The 24707-nt window shown below is 48.4% G+C and overlaps 1 protein-coding gene across 1 annotated transcript; it reads right to left on the bottom strand.

Moving 5' to 3' along the window:
• Positions 1-8039: 8039 nt before the first annotated feature.
• DRD5 (dopamine receptor D5) lies at positions 8040-10400 on the bottom strand. The gene has a single exon (XM_032333827.1). The coding sequence runs from the start codon at positions 9961-9963 to the stop codon at positions 8539-8541; it is 1425 nt and encodes a 474-aa protein (XP_032189718.1). The 5' UTR covers positions 9964-10400; the 3' UTR covers positions 8040-8538.
• Between the last annotated feature and the right edge of the window lie 14307 nt (positions 10401-24707).

Genomic DNA, 24707 nt, shown 5'->3' with positions numbered 1-24707 from the left:
TGTAGTTGTTACTTCTGCTGCCCTTCCTGCATTATGCTGGTTAGACACCCCATCCCCTGAGCCCCATTTGCCAACACAGTGCCAGGGTCTTGCCTCCTCATGACAGAACTCCTGAACAACCCCACTGGATCCTCAAGAAGAGAGTCTATGTCTAGACTCTCAGATCCCATAATGGGCAACTCCAGCGCCAGCTGCTGGATTGCTGGCCATCCACCTTACCCCTGGACTTCCAGAATGAGTCTCTAGACGTGCCCAGTTCTCCTTGTACCAAGTTCACCTGTTAGCCATTCAGAAGCTCTATCAGGTTCTCTAAAGAAACAGAACCAGTATCATAAATATATATGAAATGGAATTTGTTAGAAGGAATCAGTTCATGCAGTTACGGAGACTGAAGAATCCCCAGATCTGTAGCCAGCAAGCTATAGATAGGCATGAGACCCAATTAGCACACAGCCTTCAAACTGGTGGGAAGTATTTTAAAAAACTGAATTAGCAGTGGAATCCATCACTCCAGGAAAATACACCATTCCTGGGTCATCTGAAATATGCTCACAGATTTCTTATCCATCAGATAAATAATAAATCCAAATTACCAGTTTTTAAGCTGATTCATAATAAATATTGCTGATAGAAGTCATCAAGAAATAACAAAACTGACGATCACACAATTACGTGGTAAATTGTTAAAAATCACACCCTTCTCCCCAAACAGAAAACACAGTGGCAGAAGGTATCGATGAAGTCTGATACAGAGGAAAGACACTGATTGATAAATTCATATCTTCACTGTGAAGTTTTTCAAGGAAATAACTGATTCCAAAAAACAAAGTTAGTAAGATTAAAACAAGAACATGGAAAATAACACTCTAAATGGCTTCCTTGCACCAAAGAGAAAAACGATCAATGCATTTAATATGTTCAGTGCTTTTTCCTCTAGAAAATATTTGTTAGGGGAAAATGTGTTGATGTTGATAGACTTACGGTTAAAAGGTTTGTTTCCACAGCCACAGAACCATCATCAGTGTCCAGTGGTAGGGACAAAAATGTGAACCAGGACCCCAGGCCAAGCTTGCTGGAGAAAGGCAGGGCCGGGGTGTGTAGGGATGGTCTGGAACCACTCCAGGTGACAAGGTCAAGGTCAGGAAACTGCCCTTAATAACCTCAAACTGTTGTTGATACCTTCTTCAAGAAAAGATAGGGGTTGATTGATGTCCTTGGATGGGATCTCCCAGCACTCAGGACTGAGGGAGCATAAGCCACGAGGCCCTAAGAGGCCAAGTATTTAGTGTGGGGAGTGGCCTCCGGAGCCTTACTGCAGGAATCTGAATTTCAGATCTGCCACAGTCGCCGTGTGACCTTGGACAGGTCACCTCTCCCTCCGTTATCGATGGTAAAGTAATGGTTTTAACTGTACCTATCTCCTGGCTCTTCTGTGAACAATCAAATGAGTTAATGTTGGTAAAATGTTGGGCATTCAGCAAGCAGACCACAAGTCGGGTTCTCACGACCCTCCGCTAAGGGTGCTCTTTGGCACCCCAAGGTCCTCCATGGACACAGAACGTGAACACGTCCTGTACTCGCACAGGGAAACATGACTTCGATGTCTGAAATGTCCAGATGATTCTACCAAAGAGGGAGAGGCCGGGCAGGGGACAGAGAGTCACTCGCATTCCTTCTTAGACTGTGGCAGCCCCTCTCCCTGCAGGAGGAGGCCCAGTGCCTCTGAGCTTGTTTTCACTTCATTTTTAAAGCCCTATTTTCTTCTTTGACAACAGCTTCCTGCCACTTCAGTTTCTCTCTCATGAAATAAGGCAAACAAAGAACAGGCCTTCCAGATGCCCTTTTGCTCCCGTGAGAGCTACGGTTCATCAGTACTAAATTACCATTCTCTACACTTCATTCAGTAGGAATGAATCAGGGTCCTAAAAATCCCTGAGCATTTGTATTTAATCCACAAGCAACTTGGCAATGTTCCTTCTTAATGGGGAATATTGTAGAAAAAGAATAAATCTCATCAACTTAATTTTACATGGAAAAGACCATTGACCATGAATTTTTTGCATCGTGATTGCCTTTAGAAAAAGATTTCTAAGGACAGGGAGCACCCTCTGCACCCCCCACCCGCAATGAAAGGTGCACATGGCTGCAAAAGGAGTACTGCTCTGGGCCCTGGACACCTGGGCTCTAGATTCTAGTTCCTATGACCTTGCTGGACTTCTTGGCCAAGTCTCTCAACTTCTCTGGGCCTAGTTTCCACATGTGCACAATACAGGAGGTGGACAAAATGAGATTCGATGTCTGCAGCCAGCTTCAAAATTTGCTTAAATCACATAAAACATTGCTAAAGAAGAGAAAGGAATAGTGGCCATTTCTGTTCTAAAAAACAACATTCTCCGTGTTTCTCTGGGCCCAGCATTGTGCTCAGGTCCTACAAATGGAACACAGGTGGCCCCACGCTCCAAACTGGGAATGTCAAAGCAAAGTCTGATGGCCCTGCCCCTGCTTGTGAGTGGGCATGCTCGTGCTTCCTCGGAGTCCTCCCCAAAGTGGCCTGGAGCCCCAGGGGGTTCCTTCTGAGCTCAGTCTCAATTATTCCTCTGCTTATCAAGCTTGACATCTTGCCCTATTTCTTCCTGTGATCACACATCTGATTTGCTGTTGATCCATTTCATTCCCCTCCTAGGTCTTGGCTTCTAAGCTCTCGGTTTCCGGAATGGGGCACCTGAAAATGGAACACAGGACTACTACATGGACACAGAGAGGCCTGCCTTAGGCTTTCCAGACACAATCACAGAGCTGATAGATTTCCAATTCTCACGGTCTGCGTGGCTTTCCATTCTGCCTGCATCATATGACATATCAATAAACTCCAAGGGACGTCTAGTGATTATTCTCTTTTTGATATGGAAAAACAAAACAAAACAAAAAAAATCTTGGTGTGCAAGTTAATCCCTTTGACTTCCAGATCTCATGAACTAAGAAGTTCAGCGAGTCGGAATTTGAATGCAGGTAATGATTTTAAAATATGTCCACAAGGAGTCAGAAGAAACCCTAGGGACTTAATGTCTGTACATAGCTAGGAACAGATGTAGAGAGAAGCTTATGGGTCTGTGCGTATAAGCACAGGAGAATATGTGTGTGAATATATACATATATCTGTGTCCCAGCTCTGTCCTCTGCAGGGGCCTGGAAACCAATTGCCTGAGTAGCATAACACCTTAGCTCCCAGATCTTTATTTCTAAATACAATTCTCTGCTAAAAGGAACTGAAACTCCTTAAAGATATGGTTGATTCCAAAGCTCAAGCAAGAAATATACAAGATGAGTCTGGAGTATCTTGGGCCAAAAAAATAGCAAACTGCCCAATGAATAATAACGGCATCTCAAAAAGACACAGAAGGCAACTCGAAAGGGCTCCTCCCTGGTCCAATAGGAGACCATTTAAACATCACAATAAATACAGAGAGGAAAGGATTATGACCTATTATAAGATCTAGGAATCCAAGAGTCTACACAGGTATGAATTAAATAAATGCCCTTCCTTGCAGTAAAAAAAAAAAAAAAAAAAAAAAAAACCCAACAGTAAAACGATGATGGAAATTTTTTAAACACCCATCTGGCAATCACAACAATAATTGATTCAGGGAAGGATCCTTCGAAGATGCCAACGCCAGTGGGTAAAATCTGAGGGCTAATGGGGTGTTTCCGTAGTCTCAAAGTATCTCTCCAAAGGATATTTATCAAGTATCTTTGTATCGAGTATCAAGTAACTTTATATTCACCGCCATCACCCAGTGACCAGAACGCACATTCCCAGTAACAGAAAGTGACGGCATCTTCCCCGTATGATGCTGTGAGAGGAACAGGGCGCTGCTTCTGTGGGGCTCCTGCCCAAAGTGCGTGTCTGAATCTGCACAGCAGGGAGCACGAGACAACCCCAAATTTAAGGACATGCCACCATGTGACAGGAACACATCATTCCTGTCGTCACACAGAGCCAGGAGAGGGTGAGGACAGTCAGGCACAAATTTTAAGGACATGCCTGCTGTTCCCCTGTTGTGTCACACATTCCTTCCATGCCGTGCGGTGGGGAGGGCACGGGAAGTATGGCCACCTTCAGATTCAGTGTGAGCGTCCCTGGTTGGGTGACCTTGGATGAATCTCAGGACATCTCACTCCCTGTCCTTGGTCAGCTTGTCTCATCTCTGCCATGGGCAGGCTGGAAGGACCTCACCGGATATTCATGGGGCTCTGGGGGAAATATGGAAGCCCTCTCCGAGTTATAAAAGAGCCTCTGGGTGTGTTGTACGATAACTCTCCGTGTGGGGCTTTCAGCCCTGCAGGCCTTTGCTTAGCCCAAAATGTGAGGACCACCACCCTGGGACTCGCTGCGTAAACACCTAATTACTCACTCAGTTGTAGCATGTTAAGACTGGGGTGTGTGTGTGTGTGTGTGTGTGTGTGTGTGTGTCCGAGGTGGGGACACACATTCACTGAACACCTCCACCATACCAGACACTCTTCTAGGCCAAGAAGACCGTGAGGCCCAGACAGAATGACTCTCAGCTCTCAGGGCTTCAGCTTCTAGGATGATAGAAAACCTCAAGGTCGATTTAAACTGCATCAAGCCTTTAAGGAGTTCCTTTAAGGAGGAAAAAGAAAAAGAACAACACAAGAATACCTCAGTGATGTGCACACTCATTTAATTCTCCTCCAAACCTTTGGGGTTAATGTTCCCATTTCTCAGATAAAGAAACTAAAACGAGGGGCTCCTAGGTGGCTCAGTCGGGTAATCCTTTGACTCCTGGTTTTGGCTCACGTCGTGAACTTGAGGTTCTGGGATGGACCCCACATCCCGCTCCAAGCGCACAGTTCAGGATCAGCTTGAGATTCTCTCTCTCCCTCTTCCTCCGCCCTTCTCCCTGCTTGCTCTTTCTCTCTTTCAAATAATAAAAAAACTTAGGGAAAAAAAAAAAACTGGAATTCAAAAAGGTGCCCAAATTCAGACAATTAATAAATGTGGGGGCTAAAATTTGGACTGCAAGCTGTGGAGCTTCAGAATCCCGGGGTTGTGGCTCTGTCAGCCACCGCTGGGTCCCGGAGCCCACCAGCCTCAGGGCCTCTCCGGTCCAGAGAATTCTTTGTGCTGGAGGCTGTCCTGTTCTCTGTAAGTTGATGACAGGAACCCTCCACACCCGGCTGTGACAACCAGAAGTGTCTCCAGACATGGCCAGATGTCCCCTGCGGAACAAAATCACCCCCACGGAGAACCACTGGACCGAGTATAAACACTTGTTCCAACACGTACTGTCATATGACCTTGGATAAGCAACTTACCCTCTCCGTGCCTCAGTGTCCTCATCTGTAAAACGGACAAATGACAGTAGGTGAGGTTAACAAAAGAATCAAGCAGAATCAGGAAAGTACTTGGCCATCCACATACAGGCTCAGGACATGGCTCTTTTTTCCACCGCCCTCTGCTGCCTCCCCTCCAAACACCAAAGATGTTCAGAGCTGGCACACAGTGGAGGTTGGCTTACATATGGAAAGTGTCATAGGAAAGTGTAGGGTAACCAGCTCATTAACAATGGACAAGGGATGCTCTGATCCCAGCAGCAGTGCACCTGCTGCCTGGGAAAGCCCTGGCAGCCCTCCTTACCAGCTCAGGGTGTGAAGATTAAAGACTCCAAGAACAGACTGCCCAAGTTCAAGTCCAGCTCAGCCACTCATGAGCTATACGACCCTGGGCTCGTTATTTAGATTGCTAACACCTTCATTTTCTCATCTGTAAAATGGGAGTAAAAGAGGTGCCTGCCTCGCAGGGCTGTGAACATTGAATGGATTAGTGCGTGCGAGGTGCCCAGCCCTGACTGCCAGCCCGTTGCTACTCTCCCATCCTGGCCTCCAGCCACACCTACCACCTTTCTCTTTTCCCCTTGTGCCAAGCATAGTCCCATTTCTGGGAGTTCGCCCCGCCATTCCCTCTGCCTGGAACACTCCTCCTCCCAGACCTTAGCATGGCCCAACCCGCCTCCTTCGTCTGGGTCTCTCTGCATCGTTCCTCTTCTGAGAGGCACCACCCGAAGTCAGACAGCAGCTCCCCCACTCTGCACACTGGGCCATTCGTGTCCCATCAGTTGTCATTGCCCCGCGCACACCGCACACCACAGGGCAGTGTGGTAGTGATCCTTCGCTCGTCTCCCTCCTGCTGAAGCAGAAGCTCAAGACCCCAGAGTAACTGATTGGTGACCACATTCCTAGAACAATGCCCAGCACAGAGTGTGTGTAAATAATTACAAGAACTGATTGGAGCTCTTTTGCAAAAGGGATTTTTAAGGTTCTCACATAATCCATTTTCCTTCTGTTAAACAAGAAGTTGTTTAAACTGGGGTCTAAAACAGGTTTGCCAAAAAAAAAAAGAAAAAAAGAAAACAAACAAAAAAACCCCTTGCTTATAACAATGGGTCCTTTAGACTAGATTAGATACACTTAAGAGACATCCAGATTGATTCAGTTTCTCAAACCCTTTCCCTGCAGCTGTGGTCTCCAGAGAAAAGGGAGGAATGAATTGAGCCAAACAAGGATTCACAAGGTCAAAGACATCAGGAAGCAATGCAGAATTCTCTCCTGTTTGGGGATTCATGCCACACCGAAAAGCTCAAAGAAGCCCTGTAGAGAAAAGAGTTATTTTCCCCGGGGTTTGCTGCACTACCATGAGACCCCACCTGAGACCCCCACCATAGCATCAGCACAGTGAAGAACAATTTGGAAAACACTGCTTCACTGTAAGTGTTTTAGCTTACAGATGCGGACAGAAAGTAGGGCCCGGAAAGGTTACTGGACTCATTCAAGGTCACGCAGCCATCTCCTGAATCCTAGAGCACAACCTCGTCTCACGGCCCCCGATGTTTCCCTAATGGTCCACAGAAGTGATCAGGTCACCTGCAGCCAATAATGGAACATAGACCTCAGATTCCAATATCAGTATGCCGAGATTCTGTATGAAAATTGAGGTACTGAATGGGACTTGGCTTCAACTTCAGTGTGCCAGAGGTACTCATTCACCAAATATTTATGAAGCATTATGTGTCAAGTACGGTACATCTTGCCATGAACAAGACGTGGTTGCTTAGTAGACTGACAATAAAATTATCCCGAAAGAGACCAAAATTGATTGAACTGTCCTTGATGAGCCTGCTTCAGAGTAGGGACTTGTAAGAAATTACATATTCAGATTTCATTTGCTTCCATTAACAATGCTCACATTTAGATCCAGTGGTAATAACATGCTCTCAGTTGGAATGGCTCTGGCATAAAACACTTCTCTTCCCCACACAGGCTGCAGAGAAGAACAAAAAGATTGAAAGTCTTTGGGCTCTTTTCATGTTGAGCACCTCAACCAATAGATTTTCCCATTTCAAGTTCATTCAAATATCAACTCGGGCTCCTACCTTTTTGTTAAAGTGCATTCTCTCATTTCCTGGTGCCTACAGATGAAAATGTCTATTTAAAAATGAGATTTGTTTTTTTTTTTTAAAGCATATCAGCTCACACATTTCAGAGACTTTCAGAAATGCAGATCAAAAACCATGTAAGCCTAAAACACTACAGATTTGAGATTGAGAAAGATTCAGCTCTTAATGCTCTATGATCTTTTCAATGAACTGATATGGGAGGAATTGGGAGAATTATTTTATGTTATTTAAACAGGAGATTCTAAATGAGAAAAAATACTACAATTCCAGGGCACAGGAGTTCCTATCTGATGCTGTATCGCTGAAGCCGGCTTTCAGCACAGACTTGAGATGGATGTATCTAAAAAACAAAACAAAACAAAAAAACAGAGGAATTGGAAGCTCTTCACGGTCCTTGCTCCTGTGTGTACCCGTAAGGCCAATCTGTCAGCAAAGATAAAATAAAGATGTGCTTCCAGACCAAGCCAAATTCTTCCCTGATTTTAAGGATACTCTCGTGATTTCTCCAGAAACTGTCCTGAAAACCAATCTGGTGAAGCAAAGATAATCACCCCATCATGCACATAAATTTGTGTTTATTAGACACCAGAACAAATCAGAAAGAGTTCATCAGCTGTTGTAAAGACACAGAGACAGCAGAAAATGCAATAACACAGGGCCACAAGAAGCAAAATGCACAAAAGCCACACACATCCCAGCAGCATGACACACCCACATAGATCCTGTTGTCTAAAAATCAACCAAACAAAAATAAGTGACTAATCAATTCAATTGTCTAAAAGGGAGCCGAGAGTGTATTTTTTAAAGACCAGCTACTACTTTTTTTTTTTTTTTTTTTAAAGAATCAAACACCACCTTCTCTTCTCTAACTGGACACTGGTCCATTTCTGCTAGGCTGGGGTATATTTGACTGAGTTGATGCCAAATGGTTCTGCCAATTCTTCAGACACAGAAAATGTGATCCACTGGGCAGCTCTGGAAATGTACTGGTAAGTGTGAATTCTGCATGCTCGTTGATGTCCGTGCTGCTGTGTAGATCCACGAGGGGCACTCCTTATGCTGTTTAATGGAATCCATCCGGGGTGAAAGGCGTTATTTTGCCTAACGAAATCTCCCCCTCGCAGTCCAGCTCCCAAGCAGACTCCGCGGCAGGGTCACCATCCCGGGACGTCTGAGAGATCTGGGACACACGATCAAAAGGGCTCTCCTCCTCTTTGTCCGCCTCCCCGTCCCCTGGGGTCACGGCGTTGGGGATCATGTGGATGTAGGCAGCTGCGATCTCCTTGTGGAAGATGGTGTCCTGGTTGTAGGAGATGAGTTCATTGCTGATGTTCACGGTCTCCACTGCAGTGCGGGAGCAGAGGTTGCTGCACCCCAGCAGCTGTGCAAACACCTTCCGGAAGTCAGCGTTGAAGGCGTAGATGACAGGGTTGAGGGAGGAGTTGGCCCAGCCGAACCAGACGAAGACGTCGAAGGTGGTCTCACTGACACAGGGAAAGCCAGCCCGAGGACCCTCCGGGCGTCCGCTGCAAAAGGGGACCATGCAGTTAAGGACGAAGAAGGGCAGCCAGCAGCACACGAAGACCCCCATGATCACCGACAGGGTCTTGAGGACCTTGGTCTCCTTCTTGATGGATGTCCGCAGGCTGGTGTCCGGGGCGCAGGCCGCGCGGCTGCGGCAGCTCTGCGCGTGCTCCGCCGCCCTCTCCAGGGAGGAAATCCGGCGGATCTGCACCTGGGCGATACGGTAGATGCGCGTGTAGGTCACGATCATGATGGCCACAGGGATGTAGAAGCTGATGAGCGAAGAAGAGATGGCGTAAGTTCGGTTCAGGCTGGAGTCACAGTTTTCCGCCCTCACCTCTGGCTCCCCCGCTTCCTCCCAGGGTGTCCCGTTAGCCAGGCTGGATGGCGGTTCCACCCCGCCCCAGGAGCCTGCCTTGTCCCTGTGCCAGTGGAGTTGAACTGGGATGAAGGAGATAAGAATGGACAAGGACCAGGCCAGGCTAACCATGATCAACGCCACGCGCTGGGTCATCTTGCGTTCATAGCGGAAGGGCCTGGAGATGGCCCAGTAGCGATCCACACTGATGACGCACAGATTCAGGATGGACGCAGTGGAGCACATGATGTCAAAGGCCACCCAGATGTCGCAGAAGGCCCCAAAGGGCCAGTAACCGGCCACCTCGGCGACTGCCTTCCAGGGCATGACCAGCAATGCCACGAAGAGGTCGGACACAGCCAGGGACACGATGAAGACGTTGGTCATCTTGGCGCGCAGGTGGCGGCTGCGCACGATGGCCGCACACACCAGCACGTTGCCCAGCAGGGTCCAGACGATGAGCAGGGTCAGGAGGCCGGCGGTGACCACCTGCGCGGGCCCCAGCGGCGCCGCCCCCTCCGCGCCCCCCGCGGCGCCCGGCTGCGCCAGCTGCTGCTGCCGGAACCGCGCCCGCTCCGCGGTGCGGTTGCGCCCCGGCGGCAGCATGTCAGGTTCGGCCGCGGAGGCGGGCTGCGTGAGGTCCCAACTTCGGCCTTGCGCCCCCCGGGTGACCCATCGGGCCCCCGCGGGCTGGCGCACCGGGACCCGCGGTTAAGGGATCCCGGAGCCCCGGGGGCCGCTCACCGTGCTCTGCGCCAGGGTCCCGAGTGCGCTGGGACTCCTCTGGCTTCCTCGAGCGCCTCCGGGTCGGTGGCTGCGTTGCGCCCTTTCTGGGTCGGCGCCAGGAGCAGGAAGCCGGCCGATGCGCACCGGGCGGAGGTGGCTGTGGCTGTGTCTGGTTCGCAGCCGGAGAAGCCAAGAAACAACCGGCACCGCCGATGGGGCGGGGGTCGGGAGAGGCCGGCGGCGGCTGAGGGTTGCTGTGCTGCCTCTGTCGCCGTCTGCGCCCGGGGCCCGCGCCCCCGCGCCTCCGCGTTCCCCAATCTCCCGCGCAGCCGCCCCACCTGTACCGGGGCGCGCTCACTCTCCGCGCTCTGTCGCCGGAGTCTGGAGGCGAATCCTCAGGTCCGAGAGGCGCTCGCGTGCCAGACCCTCTCCGCGTGCCATGGAAAGCACGCCCCGGGAAGACCAAGGGGTCCTTGACCCAGCCCTGGTGCCCCGGCCCCAGACAAGTTTGGGGAACGGGGAGATAGGGTAGGGATGGGGGAATCGCTGGCTTCTACACCGGGAAAGAGCGTTTGTAAGGTAGGGGGCAGCTTTAGATTTCTACCGGACCGAGTCCCAGTCATTCCTGGCTGCGTGACCTTGAGCGCCCTAAACTTCACCTGGTCTTGGTTTTCTCATCCACAAAAGAGGCTAATGATTCCTGCTCTTCCCGGTGGTGTAAGGTTCAATGAAATCGACATCTAGAAAATGCATGCAGGAAGCATGTCTCCTAGAAACCATTTTCTCTAAACTACCCCTCCCCATCCCCATCATTCATTCTAAAATTCAGGCTTAACCTGACCTCTTGGGAGAGTCTTCTTGCCTACCATCAACCCCTCTCCCCCGTCTTTAAGAGATTTTTCCTTTGGGGAATAATTTTGGATGAGCCCAGAAGACAAGGAGGAGGAAGGCTGGCTCCAGTGGGCTGGGAGCCTCCTGCCTGCTGGACAGTCTCAGTCTTTCTCTTTTATAACCTTGAGAAAGATGGATTAACATTTCAGTGCTTGACAGAAGTGGTAATTGAGGCTTGAACCGAAGATCCAAAGCCCAAAGTTTTGAAAAGAATAGCATGCTTCCTCCCTCCAGCAGACAAGTTCCCCTTCTAAAGGGCCAAGTTTCTGCCTGGGTTAAGCTCATCTGCAGACAGCTGGGGAGAGAAAGAGCTGAGGCATATAGCCACCCTGCACTGAGGTCTAGAAACAGGGACTGGACTCTCTCATTCCCTCCTTAATCTCTCTCTCCACTCAGACCTCCCTGCCCCATTCACCCCGTCCCCATCTGCCTGCTGGACCAACTCAGCCTGCCTTCCCCAGGCTCTTCTTCCTCAAATCTTCTCTCCCTTCAGTGCTTTCTGCTGCTGGAGGTGGTGAGACCATCTGTCCAGGGGCCTGCACCTACACCTGGGGAGTCATCCTTACTTCCTCTCTCTCCCCATCTCCTAGGAGCTAATCCGCTCCTCTCTCCGCTGACACCCCATCCCGGACTGTGTCTTCTTTATGCTGTTTTACGGCGACACGCTGCTAGCTTCCAGGTTCTGCCCTGATCCTCTGTCCACTCTCCCATCAATGGCAGGCAGAGTGATCTTTCTCAGATGTGACTGATCATGCCATTCCCCCAGATGGAAAACCCTCAGTATTTCCTCGGGATCCCTGATCCTTAACTGTCAGGTAAGCACTAGGAAGTCTTTCAATCATCTCCGCCTTGCTCCACATCTTCTCCTACCCCTCCTCTTCCACCTACAGCCTGGATTCAAGCCGCTGCCACCATGAAACACAAGCAAGCCGGCCAACAAAAAAACAGCAGTGATAATTTCCCCAGTGGGTCTTATGGCAATCCCTCACCCTGGAATGACCTCTATCCCATCTTGTCTTCCTGGAGAACACCAGCTTAGGATGTCAGAAAAGGACTTGGTTTTTGGAAACAGGTTCGATTTTCAATTCCTTTTACTTTTATCTGGCAAGTACTTATTGAGCACCTGTTACCTCTTACATGCTGTTTTGTTCACGAGAATACAAGGGAGTATAAAAAATGTACTGTACCTTCCCTTTACGAGGTTATTAGAGATAGACTTTAATACAAGAATTATCCAAATAAATGTACAATTAGAACCGTGTTGGGTGCTATGAAGGAAAAGTGTAGCAGTGGGGAGTGACCTCGACAAGAAACCAACCAAGGCTCAGAAAGAGCAAGTAAATGGACCAAGATCCCACGGCTAGGAAATTCCCTCTCTTCCTGCTCATTCTTTCTTTCTTTCGTCCACGTAACTGTGATTTCAACCCAACGAAGGACTCCCTTAAATATCTTGTCTTCGTGGGGAGGGCTCCTGAAGCCCTTTGTCTGCTGGGGGACAATGGTTTCGTGTGAGCAGTGGCTGCCCTCTCTCACCCCAGCTCTTTGCCACATTTCCCAAAAGTCTCTCTTCGACCTGGGAAGCCAGACTCGTCAGCAAGGACTCTAAGCAAGTAGGCAGCCCATGAACTCCCTGTCTCGTCATCCCAGCCAGAGCCCTGCCCCAGAGGATGGGAACAAGAAACGCTTCCTCTCCTACATTTGGCTCCTACAAAATTGTACCAAAGAGGATTTGCCTAGAACATTTTAGCACAAAGGGGGTTTCCCTAATCTAGCTGGGAAGTATTCTTCTGTTTGAATTCCCTGATTCTCCTCCTTCTGAAGGTATTATTTTCAACCGGTTTCGCTTCGCTGAGATAAATGACAACATCAAAAGGAACAACAATCAGGATTTGGGTGCTCCTGCTGCAGCTGGTATCAAAAGACTGAACTCTGTTTTATACCCAGAAAGGCTTGGTCCTTGGTTATGGGACACACCTGAGCTCCCCAAGTGCCAGCCCTGTCCGTGCGCTCAGCTTGCCTCAGCAGAGTCCAGGCAGAAAGGCAGCGATGAGCCATCCACACCCATCCTGCAGGTGGAAAAGTGGCCTCAAGCCCATGACCTGACAGTGACCTGGAGGCCTCCTCTTCAAACCCAGCGTTCAGCCCCTAGATCTCTGTCCCCTTGCAGCTCAGACACACAGGAGTCCTGGAGAGGAAGGCATGTCGAATTACCCCACCACCAATGTGAAGGGGCTCTCACCAAATCTGGGGCAACGTGAGCATCAGAATTAATAATGATACTAATGGATTATAATCTATGTGATACAATGAGAATCTATAGTGATAAACCAGAAAAGGAAGGGAGGAAGGGAGGGAGAAAGGCAAGAGGATGCCAATTGATGTCAAAGGAATAACCGAATTAGAAAATCACAGTTTTGCAACCGTAATGCTAATAGCTGATTTAGACGAGAGTCATCACCAAGTACAAGTTTGGAGAAGAACAGGATATTGACAAAAAGAAAGGATGGTAACTTTATAGTTGAGAAACTGGCAGGCTCTGCCTTCACTAGTGAACAGAGTTAATACGACCGGGCTAGGACAGAAAGACATCAAGGAACCCGTGGTGGGACATCCTGAGGCCACACAGCATCCTTATCCAGTATCCGTGCCCCCTGAGGACATAGCAGACAGACCCAGACAGAGAGACCATCAACAATGGACCTGAACCCTTCAAAGTACTGACGTCCCAACAGGCAAAGAAAGGACAAGGAGCTGGCCCAGGTCAAAGGAGACACAGAGGCATGCTGATTGGATCAGGGGAGAGATCCTTTGAAGAATATTATTGGGAAAGTTGGCAAAATGATTATGTGGATCATGAGGATCATGTATATTAGACAACTCTTGACAATGAAACCACTGAAAATTGACAGTTAGTGACCGTTAGACAACTGTATGGTATCAATTCTATTTCCTGAATTAGGTCACTAGATGCTGCTTGTTCTTGGAGAGTACATGCTGAAACATCCAGAGTTGAAGGAGCGGGATGCCCCTAACCACATTTCAGGGCTTCAGGAAGAAACGAGGGTGTCATGTCATATCCCACCATGTCCATGCCAGAGAGAGAGAGCCAAGTGGTCAGGAACACTTGGTGAATCTGGTGGAGGCTACAAGGAAGTTCGTCCTCTGACAACGCTCCCACATGTTTGAAATTATATAAAAATAAAAGAAAATTCAAATAAATACATTGATTAGAAATGCATTCAGCTGTGAGTAATAGAAGGTCTGCCTACTCATGGCTTTATGCAATAAAGACATTTAATCCTCTCACATAACAAGAACTTCCGAATGAACAGGCAAGGGGCTGGTGCAGAAACTCAGTGACAGAACTAAGGAACCAGGTCCTTTTAATCCAATGTGCCACTTTTCTCCGTGTTGTGGCTTTTGTCTCCTTGGAGCCTCCTGGTCACAGGCTGGCTATTGCAGCTGTGGGCACCATGATCAAGTTCAGCCTCCAGGAGCAAAACGGGGTGGGGGGAGCTATCTCAGGGGGTGTTTTCTTAATGTGTATCTGACCTATCACCAGTGAAGTAGATCTTACGAGGCACTTAGTTCTTGTTAGCCAGAAGAAAACCAGCCCTAATGACAAGGCAGACTGCAAACGGTTTCAAGCATCAGGCCATGGGAAACGGAATGCCAGTGCTTGGCTTCATCCCTAAAGACTGGGCGCTTTGCTTCCCCAACCAAATCAGGGTTTTCTTAGCAAGAAAAGGATTGTCACTGAGAGGGCAGTTAACAGTGTGTGCCGTAATTAATATTTGTGAAGCTCCTGCCCAGTCAACACAAGACAGAGGAGAACTCCGTTCTCAACCCCCAGAGCTCATGGTGTGTGTTCCTGGGCAGTCCCGTACCCCTCCCCCACACCCCACAGCTCTCTGTGCAGGGCAGGGAAGCCCCTTCAGAGCTCAGCTAGGATGGGATGCTGCAAAAGGCGACCTCACTGAGTTGATTTGGGTTTTTCCAAAAAGAAATACATAAATAGCTATTTAACCTGCAAATACCAAATAAATATGTGGGGGGGGTTCCCGAGTTTTCTGCCATATTGAAACTATCTCCCAGTTCCCGTTTTTGTCTCAAGAGATCATCAAGCATCCATCCATTTCTTTCTTAAAGCCACAATTATTAGGAAGCTCCTCCTTTGTTGGTAGAGGGGACACAGCTGGGGAACAAAACAGACACTATCCCTTCTTCTTAAGGCTTATAGTTAAGTAGTTTTAAAAAAAATGTTTATGGGCTCCTGGGTGGCTCAGTCAGTTAAGCGTCTGCCTTTGGCTCAGGTCATGATCCCAGGGAGCCTGCTTCTCGCTCTCCGTCTGCTGCTCCCCACCCCCAACTACATGCACTCTCTCGCTTGCTTGGCTTTCCCTCTCTCTCTCAAATAAATTTTTAAAAATCTTTAAAAAATGTAAAAAAAGAAAAAGAAAAAAGAGGAAGCTTATAGTAAGTGGTCAAACAACCCCACACATAACTGTGTGATTAACAGATACAATAGTTAACAATGAAAGAAAGCTAGTTGGTGCTATGAACCCTCGTAACAGGAACTCCAGACCCGGTGTAGGGGTGAGTGAAGACTTCCCTGAGAAGCTGTTGCTTGGATGGAGATCTACGAAAGCAGCTAAATTAACTAAGTGGAAGGAAGAGGAAGCAGTGAGTGCTAAGGCCCTGAGGCAGAAAGGAACAGAGCATGTCCAAAGAACGGAAGACGCTGGTCAGTGTGGGGGAGCACAGAGGGAAAGTGGAGCATTAGGAAAGGCCAGACGTTGGGGAGCTAGGACCATTCTGGACCCTGGAGGCCAAGGTAAGGATTGTGGTTTTCAACTCAAGCAATGAAAAGCCATTGGGGGATGTTGTTTGGGGGAGGGATAGGAGCCCAACTGCCTTCCTCAAACTCCATTCTCAGCACAATGAGGAGGGCAGACTGCTAGGGGACAGGGACGCACTGGAGAAGGGAGCAAGGAGGCTCCTTCAGGAGATCCAGAGGAGATGACCGTACGTCGGAGTGGGCAGGAGGTGGAAGGGGGGAGAAGCACATGATGCCAAGAGATTTGGGAGTAGACGTGACAGGTGTGGCTGTTGCTTGGAGATGCGGCACAAGGGGCACGTAAAGACATGCCTTGGATGTCGGGCTTGCAAGACAGACAGGCCCGTGCCATCCACGGGAATGAAGACAAGGAGGGAGAACCTGAAAAACAATCTGAGGGTTTGAAGGGGGGGGGGTGGGAGGTCGGGGTACCAGGTGGTGGGTATTAGAGAGGGCATGGACTGCATGGAGCACTGGGTGTGGTGCAAAAACAATGAATACTGTTATGCTGAAAATAAAAAATAAATTTAAAAATTTATTTATTTATTTATTTATTTATGTATTTATGTATTTATTTATTTTAAAAGGAGGGAGAACCAGCCAGAGGACTGAGAACTCTTGAGTTTGGGGTCAGACACATTCAGTTTAAGTGCCTGTGGGACATCGAAGCTGCTGGAAACAACCAGCAGGGAACTGAGAGGTCGGGCTGCAAATGCACATTTTGGAGTCAGCAGCATCTAGACAGTGAAGAAGCCAGTGGCCATGAACTAGAGCACCAAGGAGAGCCGAGTGAAAAGCCAAGAGGACGCAGGGCAGCAACACCACCTGCCCAAGGAGAGGGTAAGGAGCCTGCAGGCGGAGAGTGGGGGTCGGGGTGGGCAGAGCAATGGGAGGAGCCCCAGGGGAGCAGGTCATCAAAGCCAGGACCCTGCGCACCCGCCTCTCCTCCCCGCCCTCTGCAGACCGGGAAACCAACAGGGAGGGGCTTGATCCCTGCCCAGGCCGCCAGCTTTCCCTGGGCAGACTGCACTGACAATCCCCAGTGTCGTTCTCGACCCGCAAGAACGACCCGCAGACGAGGTTGAGTGGCAAACTTCTTTATTGTCAGTCTTCTACATATCTTGATCCGGGAACCCCGCTCCTCAAATTAAGCCCCTTATTATAGTATCAGTAGTTACAAATGCCCAATCACCATATCACGCGATTCACCTAAACACCAATCAGAAGGATTACTAGTGACCTTATCCATGAGCATGTGAGATGCTCGTGAGCACCTACGTGACTCCATAGGTTTCTATTGTTCTACAGATCTTGTACCCTTCCCAAAACTACAAGTTAATCCTATACCCTCCTTGTGACTCCAGGCATTGAACGTGCGTAGTCCATGAGCGCACCCATTATCTTTGGGTTAAACATTCACAGCCCCTCCTCCTCAGGCATATCCATCTACGTGACTCCCAGCTCCTGCTGCATGGCTCCCCACATCTCCCCCTTTTTTATTATTTATATGGCAGGGATCGTGCCTGTCTTAGGTTGCCAATCCTCAACACGCATGCTTACCCGTCATCGGGTACTCCCCCTGGCCGAGGAGCCCCTGTCTTAGGTTGCTATGGTGAGGGATCAGTCTTACCCGTCTTTGGCTACCGATCCAGCATACTAAGCCATATTTGGGGGGAGGTACCAGCTCCAGAGCCCACATACATACGTGAGTTAAAATTGTCACGTGTGTGGTAGACATATAGCCTGAGGAGGGAACAGGAGTCAGAGGGCAATAGAGCAATATTAATATACTAATGATCAAAGAAGGTAAGGCACAGATCGCAGCATGGTTATTCCAACACTTCTAATAATTTTTACTTCATGCTGCACCTTTTATATTATTTTTCTTCTTATGCTTTGATTGTATCATATGTAACTGAGCACAAGATTTCTTTTTGAAGTTGGACCAGACCTTTAGAAATCCTCCTCCTATAAGCAATAGACATAAGATGATTCCCAAAATTCCTACTAGAATCCAGAAGGTATAATGTAAAATATTTCCTGGGTTAAATCCCTGTAAAGCATCTTTTAAAGTAGTCAAAATACGACCAGCCATTTTTGCTGGATCAGATATATCTAATCGCGCATGCCCAATGGTAGTGATTTCTCGTTGTAACTGTAAAAGATCTAGACTAACATTAGTATCATGCCAAATTCCCCGCAAATGGTTGTGTACTTTTTCCCAAGAAATATTATTGGCTGACAAGGGCGTCACACAAATATGTTGATAGGCACCATGGCACATGAAAGACATTTGCGCTTTTAGAGCAGAGAGTTGTGTGCCTAGATATTCTACAGCCTCTTCTATTCCATCAAGGCGTGCTAACAATTTCTGATCAACATCTTGTTGTATATGTAATGCTAATGAAATATTTTGAGATAACGCGTTAACATGATCAGCAGTATGTATGGTCTGTGCCAATGCGAAAGAGGATACCGTAGCACTAGCTATTAAAGTAATAAGAGCGCCTATTCCAGCTATTAGCATTCCAATAAATCGCCTTTTTCTAGACAGCGCATTTTCTAGTTCTAAGGCAAATTGATAACCATAATTAGCATACCACAGTCCCTCCACCTCAACAGGTAACAAGAAAAAAGGTGGTTGCATAACTAAAAACACATGAATAGGTACATTGGGATTATACGTATCAACGGGCACACAATTAGAAAGCTTACAATTAATACAACTTATGTGATAGAGACTATTATCCTTAATCACTTGCCCCCTCCCTATTACAAGCAAAAATGGTTTAGGTACACAAGTACGAAAAGTAAGACTTCCCGATTCCGATATAGCTCTAGAATTATTAATAGGTCCCATAGCGGCTACCACTTTCCACAGGTCAGGATGAAACATTTCTTGTTGTGTAGTAAGTATACTTCCTGGAATATATTGATAATGGTAAGAACTTCGTGTATCATTCTTAGACCAGTCCGTGATAGGAAAATCAATACCCGTCGGGGAGATGACCAATGGTCTTGGCAAATAACATTCAGTCCACAAAGGACCCTCCGCTTTTCTGACGATTATCTCTGCACAGGGTAGGCGTCCTGGTGGTCGCATTCCAATGGCAGAGCTATTAATAGAAGACGAAGGCGAAGGAAATACTTCCAGGAGACCCCAAGGATGAACATCAGTCACAGGGGGCCGATATCCATCAGTACCCGCATAAGTGGAAAGATATCTATAAAACCAATTAGTATAAACACAACCATATTGAGGGAAATCATTAGTGAAGAACTGAAAACATATAGGAGGCATAGACGACGTAGCTTCCCACGAAAAGGTTTTGGAAAAAGTAGACCCTACCCCGTTATCCGCCAATCCCCCAAGCAAATCAGCAAGATTGGTGAATACCCTAGGCGTAGGATCATTCCAGGTGACTGGCTGTACTACCGGAGGGTCAGGCAGATAAGCCCAATAGGGAGCCGCTTCTCCGGGGACTATAAACATAACTAAGACTATTAAGAAAGACGCTAATCTATGCCGAAGGCAGCGGCTCTTTGATCCTTGAAGATTCATCTCTTGTTCCGGCCTCAGTGGAATTGGCTCCATCTTCCGGAGGACAGGCAGCAGGACAGTCATCATTATTCTCACCGTCAGCAGCAGCATCTTCCACAGGTTCTACCGCGACCAGCCTGGTGAGGCGTTCCGGTACCCAGATTGGAGCAGGCGCGTCCTGCGGAAAAACACAAAGAGAACCTCGGTGCCATCGCAGCACCGGGTCAGGGCCCTTCCATAACCCTGTAAGCACATCTTTCCATTTCACCATCATCTGTTGTGTCCTCTGAGGGCCCCAATGGCGCTCCGCAGCCGAGACACCATGCTTGTCTACCGTGAGAAAATTTAAAATAAAAGTGACCAAATTGGTAAGGTCAGTGGGAGTACGATACTCCTCTCCAATTCCCCCTTTTTGTATTTTTTGTAGAGTGATTTTAAAGGTTAGATGAGCGCGTTCCACAACGCCTTGGCCTTGAGGATTATAAGGAATACCGGTAACATGTTGAATATTATAGCATGCTAAAAAGTTAGCAAAACTGACAGAAGTATAAGCAGGGGCATTATCTGTTTTCAATTGTTTAGGTACACCCCAACAAGCAAAACTGCGCAGGCAATGGGATATGACATTTTTAGCATTTTCCCCCTGCAAGGGGGTGGCACTAATAACCCCCGAGCAGGTGTCCACACTCAAGTGGACATATTTTTGCTGTCCAAAAGAAGGAATATGTGTTACATCCATTTGCCAAAGATGGTTAGGCAACAGGCCTTTGGGATTTACTCCATGAGATGAGGATGTGCATTGAACGTGCGTCGTCCATGAGTGCACCCATTATCTTTGGGTTAAACATTCACAGCCCCTCCTCCTCAGGCATATCCATCTACGTGACTCCCAGCTCCTGCTGCATGGCTCCCCACACCCCAGCTCGCATTTGCTCCATTTTCTGCTCCTGTGTGTGGCACGTCTCTGCCACATAATCTTTTTGTGTAGGTGTTGTTGTTAACCACCTTGCAAAACGTAAAAGCCATTCTTAGCTCACAGAGGTAGTTTGCCGACTCGTGGCCTGGAAGTACTCACACGCCCTCCTCCGAAACAACCTCCAGCCGAGGGGAGGTGGGTTTATTCTGTCTGGCTTCAGCCAGTCATCCACAACTGGTGTTCCAGAAACATCTGCCAGAGGCAACACTCGCTGCTGTCAGGAAGACAGTCCCGGTTCCTCTTCCGCCCCAGCGGTTCCTCCCTCCCAAGGAGGAGGGCAGAAGGCGCCTGCAGGCTTCCAGAGAGGTGGTCCCTGTGCTCTCTCCAGGGGCCAGAACAAACCGAGGGGAGCGCAGCCTAACCCAGGGCTCTTCTGGGCCAGGCCTCGGGCGCCACCTTGTGCCTTAGAGGCGAAGAGGGAGCTAGAGGCCTGTGCTAGAAGCAGGGGGCAGTCTGCCAAGCCCTTAAAAAATGAATCTTTGAACACTGAAACAATAAAATAAAAATTTTTTAAAAAGATTCTCTCTCTAAAAAGAAAAAAAAATCATTCATGGAAACGTGCCAGTCGTGACCTCCGCCGTGTTCCAGGCATTTCCACACACCATGGAATACTCTGGGTTGTGAGGGCGGCAACCCATGTGGTGAGGCCTGGGGTAGAAGGAGGCTAAGACTTTACCCTCACAAGACAGATGGTTGTGTCCAGGACAGAGAAGCACAAACACATAAGTAAATGACTAAGAATAAAGGGGCCAAGGTGAAGGGTCACAGGGGGATCTATTTAGACAGATGACCAGGGCACCCCTCACAATGGAGGGACCTCTCTGCACAGCCTGAGGGATGAAAAGAGGCTGACCCAGTTCAAGGAGACAGAGAAGCATTCTCCTGAGAGAGAGAGAGATTAGCACATGCAAAGGTCCTGAGGAACAGAGTTTGCAGGATCCAAGGCAGTCAAGGGAGCTGTATGTGGCTGCAGCAGTGGCTGCAGGTGGGGGTCCCTGGGGGAGGGTGACAGAGAGGGGAATTGACGTAAGACGAAGATGAAGTCGCAGAGATCAGATAGTGAAGATCCTGGCAGACCATGGTCAAGAGTTTGTACTTTCTTCTAAAAGCAATGAGAAGCCAATGAAGTGTTTAAGCAGGGGACTTGATTTAATTTATATTTCTGAGACAGTGAACTCTCATGGTGGTTTTTAATGTGGCTGAAACAGCATACCACAATTCCCATTCCTTTTGAGTATTAAAACACTGCCTTCATCCCTTCCCACCCCCTCCCCATGGTCCCCTAAGGTCAGCTCTGAGGAGGAGCTAATGTTGCTGCCCTTCCCCATCAGACCTTGTGAAAATGTCTTCCCAGCCCGCTGCCCCAGCCTCCTCCCTGACCACGTTCTGGGGGACTCTCCTCACATGGGAACACCCCATGTTCCGCAAAGCCTCTTGAAGGGAACAAGGATGTGGGAGGTGCTGGGGGCAGGGGGAAGGAACACCCTTGCTGAAACTCTTAACTAGTTCTCAGCATCCCTAGGAGAACCCAGAATCCTCCCAAGCTCTCACCTGGGAGTGAGGACAGCCCCCGACACACACTACAGCAGCCCAGAGCTTGGAGGGGGCACAGACGTGTCAGTTTTCATCCATCACCCATCCCCTCATTGGGTACTCTTGAGGCTGCTCCAGGTGGACCAGATCTCCCCTAGTGTTGCCCTGAAAGCGCAGGCAAGGACTCCTAGGAAAGACACCAGTGCCCCCTGCTGGTCGTGCTCTTCCCCAGCCGAACTCACAGGGGTCGGAGAACCCTCTGTTTCTAGTAGCTTCCATCCCTCACCATTTTAAGCCACATGTAGCAATTTATAACTGAGTAAAAAGGGAAATACCCTGTCAAGCTGATGGATTGTTCTGTCCATGTATCCTCAAGCAATTGTTGGACGGATTTTTTTTTTTTTACCAAATTGACTTTCTTTTTAAGACTATGTAATAGGAAAAGGGTTTTTTCCAAGTGTAATAGTCCATCACTACAATTTACTAGCCATGTATGTTCCCTAGCATGCCCAAAGGCTCCTTCCACTCAACTAGAGTAGTAACACTCACCCAACCTGGCAGCGGCTTCATAGAGAGGTACCAGAGATGCCCTGTGGGCTGCTGGGGTTACACGGAAGGCTCCTGACTGGTGTTTGTGAGGACAGACAAAGGAATCTGATCTGTCCTCCAGGCACAAGTGACCAGCAGGTGCTGGTGGCATTTAGTTCCAGTGTTTGCAAAATGTCTTGTGGACGGAGTGTCTTTTCTAAGGCATGCCTGGCGTCCCAGGTCTGGATGTGAGCCTGGGTGTCCAGTTCCGAAATTCTTGCCCTTCCCCCTTCCATGCAGCCCCACCAAGAGCCAGGGCACTCCTAGAACGTGAGTCGAAATGCTGGCTTGGTGGGGGGCAGGAACGAATGAGATTGAGCTAGCAAATGCACCTGTACGAGGTTGCAAGAGGTGAGTAACGCATTTTCCTGATACCCTGAGTACTTGGGACATCACTCCCCTCGGTGAAGAACGATATGGGAAGGCAAATTAATCTTGAGTTTCCTGATGAGCCCAGAATCATCCAAGGGGTTGGGGGATCTTGACAGCTCACGGCATCGAGCTACCCCACCTGGGGGATCTACCTGCTGAGGGGACCAGACAAGGTGGCTTTGACACCCTCCTCCCAACGACAGTGGATGAATATTGGAAACTCACCTTCTCTGACAACTCTATGTTGCTCTTCCTTAAGTTGACTTTCTTTTCTCTTTCCTTCACATGTTGTTATTGTGAAATATCTCAGACATATTAAAAAGCACAGAAGAAAATATAACAAATGCTTCTATACAGGTCACTTTGCCAGAACAATCAAACACTGCAGACACAATATACACTCAGCTGTCTGTCCCCACCCGGGTCCTGCATCCTCCTTCTTCCCCAGCCCACAGATGACCACTCTACCGAACTCGGGGTGCACTCTTGCTTCACATGTGATTATAATTTTATTGCATATATATGCCAGAAATATCAGATTGTGTTGCTTGTTTTTAAGTGTTATATTAACATATCACATCAGTTACACCATCATGATACTTCATTATCGATACAGCGTTGCCTTGAGGGATGACTTGTATCATTGCTTGGAGTTCCAACCCATTCATTTCTCACTGCTGTGTAATATTCCCTGGTGGGAATAGGCCATAGTTTATCCATTCTTATGGACATTTCGGCAGTTTTTATTTCTTTCCGACAAGCACCCCTGGAGTGGACGTTTCTGAGCACGTCTTCTTGCTCATACGTCTGAGGATATCCCTGGAGCTCACTCTCAGGGGTAGAATTGCTAGGTCTTAAGGAATGTGCGCCTTCAGCCCTACTCTATGTTGCCAGCTGATCTCCCATTTGGCTTTTACCAATTTACGCTCCTGCCAGCAGTGTGTGTGCCTTCACTTTCCCTCACATTTGGCCAACTCTTGCCACTTGGATGAATGGGAAATGGCATCTCATTACTGTGTTAATTGGCATTTCTCTTATTCTAGCCTTGAGGGAGTGACTCTCGTTGATTGCACACTCTGGCTCCTCATCTGTGAGTTGCCTTGGTGTTAAGGTAACAGATTTTCCTTGCTGCCTAAGCCAGCTGAGTTAGGCTTGACTCCCTATGGGTCGAAGCCACCTGGCTGTGATAGCCAACCCTGAGTCTGCGGGCTCTACTCGTTTAGAGCCAAGAGATGATCCGTCTTTAAGGTCCCTGCTCAGAGGTTCTGAGCCCAGGAAGACTGCTGACTTTTCCCAGCTCTGATGGCACCCCATGGCCTCGCTGAAACCCTCACACCTGGATCAGTCGTTCCCAGCCTTCCTGTGATTCCCTTTATCTCTTTGGCAGAGCCCTAACCCCACATGCGGAGTTCCTAGGGCTGTACTAATGTGCTCAGAACAGGGGGAAATTAACACCAGACAAAATGGGGTCCTCTGGATAAACGGGCATTCACATGTAGCCATCTCGTGCAAGGTGGTTTATCAACACATGAAAAGACTTAGCCATGAAAATGCTCACCGCAGCCTCACTTATAATTGAAAAAAAAAAAAGTGGGGGGAAAGAAACCATCAAATGTCTCTAAATGTCCAACATCGGGGTCTGATTAAATTAGGAATGCTACATCCCTCCGAGGAATGTACTTTGAAGTTGGCCAAGGTCATATTGCAGAAAAGGACACAACGTCAAGGAATGTTGTTCAGAAGTCCGGACTTGGGGTCCAGGACACCCAAGGAGATGCTTCTAGAAGGGAGTTGGCATCACCTGATATGCTTACTTAAACATCCTGAGCCCCCCTTCAGCCCAACAGAACCTGAACTTCTGGCTGGAAAGGCAGAAAACCTAACAG

This window comes from Mustela erminea, chromosome 2 (assembly GCF_009829155.1).
Source record: "Mustela erminea isolate mMusErm1 chromosome 2, mMusErm1.Pri, whole genome shotgun sequence".
NCBI lineage: Eukaryota > Metazoa > Chordata > Mammalia > Carnivora > Mustelidae > Mustela > Mustela erminea.
Note: the sequence above shows the minus strand (reverse complement) of the source record. Positions and strands in the feature narration are given on the sequence as shown.

Excerpts from the sequence above, each read along its gene's own strand:
- DRD5 (XM_032333827.1), bottom strand. The coding sequence starts at position 9,963 with ATGCTGCCGCCGGGGCGCAACCGCACCGCGGAGCGGGCGCGGTTCCGG.